Raw genomic sequence first — 12,838 nt, forward strand, 5'->3', positions numbered from 1 at the left:
CGCCCCATTCCTTAACAACATGGTAATTACCATTTTCAGCATGGCGGGGGTGTCCGGAGCACTTAAAAACCTTTTATTTCGACGCCCATAAACACATATGCAATTAAACAAAAACGTTCTGCATCATCTGCAGCCCAATAGCAATACGTATACCGAACCACAGACAAATCCGTCCAGCCAATCGCGAGAAACAGCTGCTGACAGAAATGTTTCGAACCATAGTAAAACCTCCTCGCGGAAGGATATCTCCTTCCCCGGAGGTAATAAGTGTACTGTGAAAAAAGATAGTGACTATGCACAGGCTCCCTACTCCTCTGTCCAGCCTGGTACAGACAAGATCAATTCCATTTTCTAGCCTAAAGCTGTTATTAATATAATTTTAAGAAGAACTTAATGCATGACAATTGAACATGGTACAATGTATGGCAAAGTAGTAGTAGTAGTACAAAAAATATATAGAATAAGATCTGATATATAGTTCCCTGTCAACAGATATCAAGATTAATAAATGACAAAAATAGATTGAAGACATTATTTTACCAGGCAAACATTTCATTGTCAATGACATGTCATATTACATGTATGTGACAAGAACAAAGTTTCCCTGCTAATTCTATTGTTACAACATTGACACACACCTGAAATATGCCTTGATCATCTAAAATTTTTGACCTTATCAGCAACAATTTTCATGTCCTCAAATTGCAAAGTTCTTTAATACAATGTAATGTGTAATTGTCAACAATGCCAGTGAATGATAAATAAAGATTGATCCAAACAGCTTCCCTTTTTTAAAAATGCTAACTTTCTTTAAAAATGCTAAATGTTCTTTATAAAATGAGATCTGCTGGATTCCAGGAACCCTTGCCTACCTCGACAATAGGGTCCAACTGAGTCTAGCTGAAAGCCTGCAGGACACTGGTTACTGGGAACTCCTGCAACAATCAAACATCCACTGGTTTGTATCATAATTCACCAGTCCTGCTTGGAAAGTAAACAAGATCTACCCAATGGGTAATACAACAATTCACATACAAAGAAGAAGATGGCACTCTTCCTAGAAAGGTTAGGAAGCCTATAGGAAGGAAACACACTGACCAATATTTGAAATTTGAATCACACTTCCCTCTCACCCTGAAGCCAGAAGTTACATAGTTTATTGCACCCGCACATTAATGGATAACTTCTCATCTATTGTAACAAGATGAACAACAGCAAGTTAGAATATATAAAGCAGCGAGGCCATGACTAGAGGCCCTTGGGTTGATTTTCTTAGGGAGTACAATCATGTATATGCCAAATACATGTATGTGAAAAAGGTTTTGAGGTCATATGTCCAAGGCTCCCCCAAATTTCAGGTTAGTTGGTTTTAATATTGCTATTAGGCCACCCCTGGGACAGGGAAACCAGCAGCAGTATAATCAAAACCAGGATAGTGAGTAGGCACAGGTGCCAAAAATGTAAATTTCTGGTCTAAAAATAGCAAAAAATATATACAGTTTTAAGTGGTTCATGCCAACATCGTTCTGAGGGTATGTGTCCAAGGATTTACCATTATACCAAAGTTCAGGTCATTTGGTTGTGATATGAGGACATTGGAGCCAAAAATGTTCCTTTATTTGACATGAAATACTAGTAGTAGATGGTGTATGCCAAATATGTGAATAAAGTTCTGTAGGAATGTGTCCAAGACTCCCCATGCCTAATTCTAGGTCATTTGGTTTTCATGCATGATGTATTATGGCACAGGAGCCAACTTCTTCAAGCTGGCCAAATATAAAGGTCCCATTACACTCTGTGCAGAGCATAGGGGTGGTGCCCGTCTCTATTTCTGTAACCCTTGGGCCATACAGTTGTGCCAACAGGGGGATAGCCCGCTGGTAATGTGTGTTTGACCTTCCCTTACTCTTTCTCATAAATGCTGAGTGCTTGCAGAGAAGCAGCATATCTCAAGTCTCTGGTATCACCCAACCAGGGTTTGAAAAGACCTCCCAGTTACAAAGTGAGCACTCTATCTGATTAAGCTATTGCACGGGTTTTATAAAGCTTCTTAATTGTTACACTTGCCAACCATAAAGAGTTTATTCAACATTTCTGTAGACAGATATGAATCCAGATTTGTACTAAGGTTACATTCCGTCTTTAACTCTCCAAGGCCAACATCAAGCAAATGATTTTATGTTACTGGTATTTGCAAGCTAACATTACACGTATGTATGTGTAATGTTACACAATGTAACGTTACACATACATGTATATGGGCAACAATCATGAACTTACTAACTCCCAGAAGAGTTCAAAATAGGACTGTCACATTGTGTAAACTCACCTTTCGATATGGAAGCCTCCAGCTTGCAGTCAAGTATTTCTGAATCAGGATCATAATCCACACCAACACTGGACACTGATAACCTCTCCACCAAATAGGGCATCTGTCCAAGGCTACTATCATAATGTATAGTGTGATTCCATGTGTAGGGCTGTACAAGTTAAGGAAGACAAATGATCAAAACATAAATGACAAAAATTGGAATTGCTTAGGGTGTGTTTGAGTGTGTGCTTGACTTTGTGTCTGTAGGTATTTGGACGCAGAGTTGTAGAAAGGAATAGAGTAGAGAGTCTAGAGTTGCTGAAAGGAATGGGGGAGATTTGTTAACTGCAGACTGAACTCAAGGTTGAGTTGGAACACAGGCATGCAGTAGGCTACCAGCTTGTTGACAGATTTCCGAGAATTATACAACCAAAACACTGTAAACTCGGCCCACAACCTGATGAGGATTCCAAAGAATCATACGAATAGATACCGAAGTCTCCTGAAGATTGCCAAGAGCTGAACAGCGACTTCTGAACACTTAAACTTGATTAGGTACAAGAATAGCTAGGTACGAAATGCCTGCAGTATATAAATATTCCAACAGCATTCAAAACATTTTCCTTGCATTGAATGGCGAACAGAAAAGGCAAGTCAATTCAAATTTTGCTGCAAGAATGGGCAGAGATATAAATGAACTTCAAATATCCAGTAATATATGTATAACGTTATACATGTACTACATGGTGTATTCTAGATCTGTATCACCTGAGGTACCAGCCATAGGCAGATTGCCAGAGGGTTGGGACTGAGAGTGAGGTGGAATACACTGTGTTGTATTTTATTCATGTCATACCCAGGGAGATTTACTTATCAATATTTATTTTATGGGACATTTGGAAGCCCGTGTGATAAGCAAATAGAACCCAATACAATATGGGTAGTTATTACACTGGCCAGAACACCCATATCGAACGTTATCACTGCCCAGGTATGACATAAACAAAGAATTTAAATTCAGATGACATTCCAGCTCATTCCATCTCTTGTGTGAAGGGGTACTACATTGTAGGCCCATTTGAAAATTCTCTCCTTAGGCCACACCAATTTAATTTCTTGGTTAACGGATTTTTCTAGGAAAATAATGGAGCGGGCGGGCGAAAAAAAAATAAAAACAGGCCTATAGGCATCCTATTATGGCCAAAAATGGTACGATAGGAACTATGAAGTCAACACACCAGGCTGGTTCAAAATTTAAACAATGAATTTTGAACTTTTAATGATACCACTGCATTGAAAGATGGAATAAATGTAACAAGTAGTAAGAAAAGGACTGTTTTCAACTGTTCTGGGAAAAATATGAGCATTTTGCAGTTGATTCTGAATTTTTATTTTTATTTGCAAATCAGAAAAAAATGAAGCGGCGAATCCGTTAACCAAGAAATTAAATTGGTGTGGCCTTAATGTGCTGTGAATTTTGCAAATTTCTCGTGCTCAACATGAAATGAATGTTATCAATACATGCCCATGTACATTTGTAGGACTGGCTGTAGTTATCAGCTTTGGATGACTCAGATTGTTAGCTTTCTTCATTTGATAACTAGAGGTCGGAGATCTCATGTCTTCGTCAGAGGTACATGTACATTGTTCTAGAGAAATGAACATGTGTATTCTTTTCTCTTTTTAATAATCAATTTGGTCTAAAGTACAAAAGAATCTCTGTACTCTTTTTTATACTACAGAACACCCTGAAAGGGCTCGCCACAGATTTTACAGACGCGCCGTCAGCCGTGTTAGACCCCCACCCTACGTTATTTGATTTTGGACTGTTACTGGAAAAAAACAAATTCTTCTTACTGTATTATGATGAAAGTGTCACGACAGTGTCGCAAAATACAATAAGAGAAGATGTGATGAAAGAATCAGAACAGGGCGACTACTGCTGTTTTGTTAATTTATCTTTATGACGAATAGAAGACTTGTTTCTTGTTACACTGCGTTCTTTTCTTCAACTTGTGTGACTTGTGTCATAACATTTGTATTTCTACAGTTAGTATATTCGAAATTCCATCTTCTTTTTCAGCCCTTCATATTTCTATTGCACTTTCAAGGTCTCCAGTGGACGTCATCCATAGCAATTACTTGGTGTGGCCGTAGAAAATAACCTGTCACATGTCCAACCTATCCTCCCCCTGCTGAACTTATAGTACAATCCCTCAATGTAACGTCATTTGATCCCATCCCATTATGGGGTTCCCGGCTATATCCAGCTGTCAGCTGTCTCCAAGCAGAGGTGGTGGGGGAAGTACTAAACACAAAAGGTCCGCTACAGTGTCAACAAAAATCATGGACGTCGAATTGTGCCTGCCAGAGTTATATCGCAAAATCCGCAGTTCCCACAATGCGGCGAGACAATTTCATCTATTAGTCCTTCTGACGAAGACAACTACGATAATTGTCTTCGTCAGAAGGACTATGAAATTGTCTCGCCGCATTGTGGGAACTGCGGATTTTGCGATATAACTCTGGCAGGCATGATTCGACGTCCATGATTTTTGGCAGGCAGATTACCGTTGTTGAGGCCGAAGTCAAGTGTAAGTTTCGGCTTCACGGGGGGTCCGTGCGTCATGTTAGTGCACCTTTTGTGTTTGTGGCTTGTTAGCAAAATAACTCAAGTATTTGTAAAATGTTGCTTATAATTTTTGGTAGACAGATTACTATTGTTGGGACCAAGGTTAAGTTCGTTAATGGGCTTTGTGGGGGGTTTCGTTGTCACTTAGCGGACCTTTTGTGTTTAGAACTTCCCCCACCACCTCTGCTTGGAGACAGCCGACAGCTGGATATAGCCGGGAACCCCATAATGGGATGGGATCAAATGACGTTACATTGAGGGATTGTACTATAAGTTTAGCAGGGGGAGGATAGGTTGGACATGTGACAGGTTATTTTCTACGGCCATATCAAGTAATTGCTATGGATGACGTCCACTGGAGACCTTAAATTTAATGTGAAGGCGCAATAAAAATATGAAGGGCTGAAAAAGGAGATGGAATTTGGAATATACTAACTGTAGAAATACAAATGTTATGACACAAGTCACAGAAGTTGAATAAAAGAACGCAGTGTAACAAGAAACAAGTCTTCTGCAGTAGTCGCCCTGTTCTGATTCTTTCCTTTATCACATCTTCTCTTATTATATTTTGCGACACTGTTGTGACACTTCCATCATAATACAGTAAGAAGAATTTCTTGTAAGTTTTTTTCCAGTAACAGTCCAAAATCAAATAACGAAGGGTGGGGGTCTAACACGGGTGATGGTGCGTCTGTAAAATCTGTGGCGAACCTTTTCAGGGTGTTCTGTAGTTTAAAAAAGAGTACAGAGATTCTTTTGTACTTTAGACCATTTAATTGATTATTAAAAATACACATGTTCATTTCTCTAGAACAATGTACCTCTGAAAGACATGTGATCTCCGACCTCTAGTTTGGTTTAATCACAGTTTAAGGAAGCTAATCTTAAATGTACCTGCATATGGCCATCCACAGTGAACATTCGTGTTGAAAAAGCATAGATCTGCCCTGGCCCTGTCTGGACATAGTCTTCTACATAGTCCTTTAGGATGATATTAGCTGTACTTGAGAGGTGTGGCACATCACCCTTGAGTACAATGTCCAGCTGCAGGACACCATTGTCGTCTAGACCCCTTGCATTATGGGTCATGTGCAGAGTTTCTCCTGAAAAGTAACAACACTGTAAACTGAAAAGGAGCAAAGCTGCAAACAGTTTTGTGGCAGACATGAAGATGTGTGTCAAAAGCTTGATATTTACCTTAAAACTTAACTGTATGCCTTATATCTTGACATGGGATTTTGGGAAAAATTTTTTTTCAATGCTCGAATTTTTTCTGAAAAAAATCTCACTGATAAACAACAAGTTAAATTAGTGTGGCCTAATGATATAATTTTTCCTCACCATGCAGATAATGGCTAAATGTACACATAATTTCTATCTAAATTTAAAATGTATCACAGACACTATGGTAGCCATACCTGTGGGAAATTCAACTTGTGTCTCTCTCTGGAAAATCCCCTTTGTTAGTGTATAGCCATTGACAGCCTCCCCTACCTCCAGTGCTGTTGTCCAATATACAGGAGTCAGGATGGACACAAGTTTTCTTAGCCAAAAGCCTGGAAAAACAAAGAACCTTTAAACAAAGGTAAATGTTTCACTGTTACATATCAGAAGTATCGGTACATTCAACTGTGCAGGGAATTGATGACATGACTGAGAAAGGTCCACAGCAGTGACAGAGCCCATTTTTGCACTTGACCAATGGTAACCAGCCTGCCAAAAACCATGAACATTGATTCATGCCTTCAAGAGTTATGCTGCTAAATCCACAGTCTCCCACACTAAAGAAAAATGATTTCATTATACCCTTTATTATACCCATTCAGACATAACAGTAGGGCACAGGAGCCAAAAATGTACATTTTTTGCTGAAAATGCCAAAAAGTCCTATTTTACACATTTTCAATGAATGTCATTCTTTGGACATGTGTCCAAGCTATCCCATACCAAATTTCAGTTCATTCCGATTTAATGATAGGGCGGGCACAGGAGCCAAAAATGTACATTTTTTGGTGCCAAGCTACCCGTATGCTGAATTTCAGGGGAGAGTCTTTGCTTCAGGCAGATGTTGGGAGGGGTCGATAAGTAGTACCAGAATGTTTTGTCCCCATTCATAAGGTATTGGGCCGTTTTTGGAAGATGTTCGCAGTAAAAACGCATTGTTCTGTATGTAGTATTACTGTGTAATTGGGCATGTGGTGTGCTATTATGTCCGTGATGATGCACATCTTTTTATTTTCACCATAGCAATTTTGATATAGAAGTAAATGCATATTTTAGAAACATCCCTACTTTTAAAATCCTGTGGAATAGGCCATAGGTTTAGGTAGTTGTCTGGTAGCCGAGGTTCTCTAAGCAGATATTAGGTGGCTGTTGTGCATAATGGTTGCGAGTATCTGTTGGGATTGTAGTTTGCACCTACTGTGATACCTTGTCAAATTAATAATATGCAGTAAATGAAAGATATTGTTATCAAAGATTACTTTGATCATCTATTTAGATTGTCCTGTTGTTACCTTCATGAAAAATGGAGGTATTGTTTTTGGCGCATCTGTGTGTGTGTCTGTGTTTCCGCTCATTTGTAGTCAGCATAACTTCATAACACCTTTATGGATTGTGATTATATTTGGCATGCTGGTAAGTCTTAGGAAGCCGAAGGTCAAGGTCAAATATGGGCCTCCTGGTGGATGACCTTGGTACTGCAGCAGAACTTCCGGTTTTTGTATCTTTTGTCCTGAACATGCTATGGTCTTGAATTTTTGGTGACAGATACCTTTTCCTGTCAGGAGTAAGTGGTGTGGGTTTGGTCCCCCTAGCAGCTTGCTCTGGAACTGCAGGGGACCTTCGGGCGAAATCTTTGAAAGCCAATAAGTCCAGATAGGAACAACGTATTTTTATCATTTTTGGTACGTAGGTAGCTGAGAGAGAGAGAGATGTACATAATTAAATGCAAATTATGCAAATGAAGACTTTATTTGCATAATTAATGAGGAAATTCTATAATTACAGTGTTTTACATTATATAGTACTTTCATACATGTAATGTATGTAACCTATGGCAGATTTATGGCATAATTAATGTGGAAATTTTGTGACTCCTTATTGGTGAATGATGGGAATTTTATACCTTGTGACATGTGTAAGTTACTTTTAACACTGCTATGCATATATTATGTTAATGTAGAAGTCATTTGCATAATTAATGAGGACATGTAGAAATGAAGCATGACAAAGGAGAGGAATTCTACACGAAAAATATTGTCATATGAATTTAGTAAACCATAGATTAAACAAGATTATGCCATCTACAACCTTATTTCCATAGTCAATGACACAAATTAAAAACATTTACAAAAACTTGTATATTTCATGGAGGTATGAGATCTATGAATTCTTGTTATTATTATTTTCAGTCAGGATAGATTATTAGACCAGGGATTTAGCCATTTTTACAGTATGTTGTTACCAGTTGTTTAAGTGATCACACATTGTTTACATACACTATACTGTTCTCAATCTGCAAAATATAAAACTTCACGGAGAATTGTCGCCTATGGACACTTGTTTCATTTGTACCTACATGTACCTGCATACATGTATTTGTTCCTCCTTTTTTAGTATTGCAGGAGATACTGTATGAATTGCAGAATTGCAAACTTGAGAGACTAATGTGTTCAGAACACTGTTAAAAAGCTTTGATAACCATGCATTGAAAGACAATGAAGCCTTAAGTTTCCGACCCCTTTGAACATCTAACCAGACAGGAGGATAATTCTACTTTGGGGTCTCTTTCACGTCGAATCCTAAAATAGCGTTGACCAAAAAAGTAAACAGCGGAATGAAAATGTGTTAAGATTCTGTACATCTAATGGAGGGGGCCATAAATTCGCCACTTAATGTTTCCTTTATTTTTGGGGTGGAAAGGTACAGCATTAAGGTTACTTTAATGATACTTCCCAAACTAGGATTATCAAAGATAAAGATGCATGCAGTGTTCTGTTCATGTCTAGTCAAGCGGAGAAAGGTAGAGCAACAAATCCTGGAGAGGACGCACGGCAAGGGCACCATGTTAGGGTGGCGTGGCTGGTGATAGCGACGGTCTTCTATTCATTCTTTTACATAGAAAAAATTGGTCTGGAAACTAGATATTACATCAAAATACTTAGTAAAGATAATCTGCAAAATGAAGATAGATATGGAAATCAGTTCTACTGAACCAATTATTCTGATAACATTGTTGTACTTTTCTTGGCGTCGAACGTCTGACTTATCGATTGAATGTGCGGGTATGGCTAAATACATTGTACCTAAACCTGCTGACCTCAACCGACAGCTACCTGGTGTAATATGGAATTTCAAAGATGAAAAGAAAATGACCAAGACTCCTCAAAACTAAAGGAACTGAAATTGTATTGATTTTATGCTATCTAATTACCACATTTTGTTTCAATTAACAGTTACATTTTGTACTTACTTGCTGCCCAGTATGCCACTTGGCATGGGAGGATCTACAAAGAACGTGTGAGTCTAGGCTGGTTTTGAGTGGATGCCTTAATACAGAGGCTTACCAACATTAGCTGGTATATCTGTCATCACTGCTATCACTCTATGGTTTCCTGATCTGCTTTTTGTAATGTTGGCATGTAGTGTAGAGACTCCAAACTCCAGATTGTTCACTGTGCCTATGATGCTTCCATAGGCCTGTGTTGGTCTGCCTGGACAGGGGGTCACCAGAATAAAAATATTAGACACATAAGGATGTTTACCTTTCCAAAATATACAACATGTAGATGTCAGAATCCTTCTTATGGGCAGAAATGTATGTACATGTAAGTCTTCCACAATACAGTAACAGCTACATCATGTACACCTTGAGAAATGCAAGTCATATGACCATTTACAGGTGATCTCAAAAGTAAATCCATCTGTACAAAAGTAAAACCAAAAGTATGTGCTAAAGTAGTACTAACAGAATTCCATCATGTTTATAGCAATTTGTACTTAGAGTAACTTGATTAGCAAAGGAGCAACATACATGTATCAAGCAAATCCATGGGCTATTTGATTATAATCAATACCTGACACTTGTATGAGTAGCAAAGGTACAAAGTATGAAGCACTGCTACCTCTACATGAGCGTATCCTGCAGGCTTGCACTTGTGAACTGTCCCCTAGACAGGAGTTCCCACCATACTGAGGTTGTGGTTTGTTACAAGAACGGGTTCTTGTCCTTTCTCCCCGACCACATGTTGCTGAACATTCACTCCATTCTGTCCATGGGCTCCACTTCCCATGGACTAAACACAGGGAAATTTCTCAATGAATGAAGCAAACCTTACAGATGGCACTACAAAAAAGTTACTCCAGCAACGTTGGATATGATTTTGGAAATGGACAGATGTTTCAGGTAGCATCCACTACCTTTTGTCAGTGACACTAGAGACTTGCAGGAGAAAGGCAGGTTTACATGTATGTATTGATTGATAGTTCATGCTTATAAGCCTTTCTCCTGTCTCTACTGTCACTGACGAAAGGTAGTGGATGCTACGTGAAATGTCTGACCGTTTCCAAAATCATATCCAGTTGCTTGAGTAAATGTTTTTTTGGCCAATCTTATTACCTGAATATTTTGATACAATCAGAATTTCTCCTTTAAAAATTGGAGATTGTCCTGTAAGAATTCCCACTTGTTCTAGGACAAATTGGAATTCCTATCTCCCCTATAGGAGAATCTGGAATCCTCCTAGAAGAGATTGGAATTCCAGTTTTGTAGAAGAAAATCTTGAATTCCAGTCTCCCGGAATCCTCTTAGGGGAAATTGGAATCCCTATCTCCCCTATAGGAGGATTCCGGATTCTCCTAGGGGAGATTGGAATTCCTATCTTCCCTAGGGGAGATAGGAATCTCCTGTGACATAAACATTGTAGATTATAATACACAAGTATAATACACATGTATTACAGTACATGATAAAAAAATTCAGTGCTCTATATGGCATATATATATAAGTCAATCCACTTAAGTTAGGTAAGTACTTGCAATGCAGTAAAATGTGATTACTGGTAGTTCAGAGTTCTCCATATGTGTGACTTACATAATCATGCGTACAATGTATGGTCAGACCAGCCAAAGTCTAAATAAATTATCCTAATTACTCAATACACTCTTCCGGACAATTTTTGCACAAGTTGACTAATACCGTCACAATGTAACAAGTGTGAAACAAGGTTTGACTTTATATAATATGGGAGGGGGCCATGTACTGATCATTCCTAAATACTCGTGTTCAGACAGCATGTTTACTAGTAAATACTATACCTGGACAAGGCTCAAAACTGCAACCTTCTGTCTCTGTGGCTGGACCAGCACAAGACTGGCCCCCGTGTTGTGGCTGTGGATTGTTGCACGTCCTGTACCTCTTCTGCTGTCCCCCGTTACAGCTACGACTACAGCTTCCCCAGGCTGTCCAAGGACCCCAACCACCATGGACTAACATGCACAGGGAGTGGACACATAGCCGCAGGGTAAGAAAGTCTACCAGTTATCATCTCTACACCAAGACTGCGGTCACCAGACTGTATCAAAGATTTTACTCAATCAAAAAGGAAGGACCAATACTCTTATTATAAGTATTGTAAGTATGATGAGATCTTTAGTGTGCTCAAGGTGTGGCTCTTCTCAAACATGCACGTGAAACTACATTGTACATGTACATGCATATGTTACCAAGAATGGTAATGTTACATGGTTGCGTGTGTGATAAAATTGAGTGAAAATCAGAAAAAGATGAACAATTGTCAGTGCCAGTAAGGTTAAATGACTATAGTAGGACAGAACCATCTGTACATCAGGCACTAATTAAAAATAAGCCCACCTTGTGCAGCAAATGCTACCAACACCATTTTGAAAATGATGCAAGTTCAAAGGGGATAGTAACCTGGGGCTGATAACTTACAAATATATGCAATAATGAAGCAGTAAATTTTTATCAATATTGTCTAGTACCCACCTGGACAGGGTAAGCTGTTGCAGAAATTCACCTGTGTGTCTTCTCCTGGACATGATCGACCTCCATGTTCTGCAGTGGTACAAGTCCGTGTGCGTGTGCGTATCCCATTGTTACACGATGAACTACAGGCTGACCATGGGCTCCACAGCGTCCACTTGCCATCCACTAACACAAATCAAAGGTTGAAGATTGCGGTCACTAGACTGTATCAAATATTTCATTCACTCAAACCAGGAAGGCCCACTTCTCTTATTTTAAGTATTGTAAGTACTAGTATGGCCATGTTGATTTGATTATATGGATGACATCCGCGCGCGCATGAATTTTCGGCCGTTTCCCAAAAAAAAAGTTTTCAACCATACTGTAAATCGTACAAAACAGTTGCAAAATGAGCAAAAATATACCATAAGTTACAAAAAAAATTAATAAAAACTATACCAATGTCGTATGCCAAAATCAAACGAAAAAAGACGAAATTGTAAAAAAATGAACTTGAAGACTAGATTATTCGCCAAACCATATTCTGTGTCATTTGCTCAACCCTCATGACCACGTAGTATTTCATAATAGAAAAGTTAACTTTTTTTTTGCAAAACTTTTTTTTTATTTCGCACGCGCATCAGTTTTGGGGCTCCCGGCAGATGTCATCCATATATTCAAATCAACATGGCCTATGGTAAATAAAAAAAAAGAACATATTCACATAAATGACACAAATACATGTATACAGTACACTCAACACTCACCAACCAATACATTGTGGACAATTTACAAACTCTTTGTGAATTTTACACTACTCTTCCTGGAGTCCATAGTGAATAATCAGATGAGTATTTGGACCATCACACACCGGGGCACGCCCCTATTTTTTTCAAAAGGTGTGGTG

At 38.7% G+C, this 12,838-nt stretch overlaps 1 protein-coding gene across 1 annotated transcript in view; it reads right to left on the reverse strand.

Annotated features, from left to right (window-relative positions):
• LOC109467616 (hemicentin-1-like) overlaps positions 1–12,838 on the reverse strand; it is a 47,224-nt gene that overhangs the window by 27,526 nt on the left and 6,860 nt on the right. Inside the window, exons 7-14 of the mRNA XM_019765632.1 lie at positions 11,953–12,117; positions 11,262–11,432; positions 10,070–10,240; positions 9,512–9,658; positions 6,362–6,499; positions 5,838–6,046; positions 2,330–2,480; positions 873–935 (exon numbers count right to left, since the gene is read on the reverse strand). Of these exons, the coding sequence (XP_019621191.1) occupies positions 873–935; positions 2,330–2,480; positions 5,838–6,046; positions 6,362–6,499; positions 9,512–9,658; positions 10,070–10,240; positions 11,262–11,432; positions 11,953–12,117 (1,215 nt within the window). The remainder of the gene's footprint in view (positions 1–872; positions 936–2,329; positions 2,481–5,837; positions 6,047–6,361; positions 6,500–9,511; positions 9,659–10,069; positions 10,241–11,261; positions 11,433–11,952; positions 12,118–12,838) is intronic.

Source organism: Branchiostoma belcheri, unplaced genomic scaffold (assembly GCF_001625305.1).
Source record: "Branchiostoma belcheri isolate BF01 breed outbred unplaced genomic scaffold, Haploidv18h27 scaffold184, whole genome shotgun sequence".
Classification (NCBI taxonomy): Eukaryota; Metazoa; Chordata; class Leptocardii; order Amphioxiformes; family Branchiostomatidae; genus Branchiostoma; species Branchiostoma belcheri.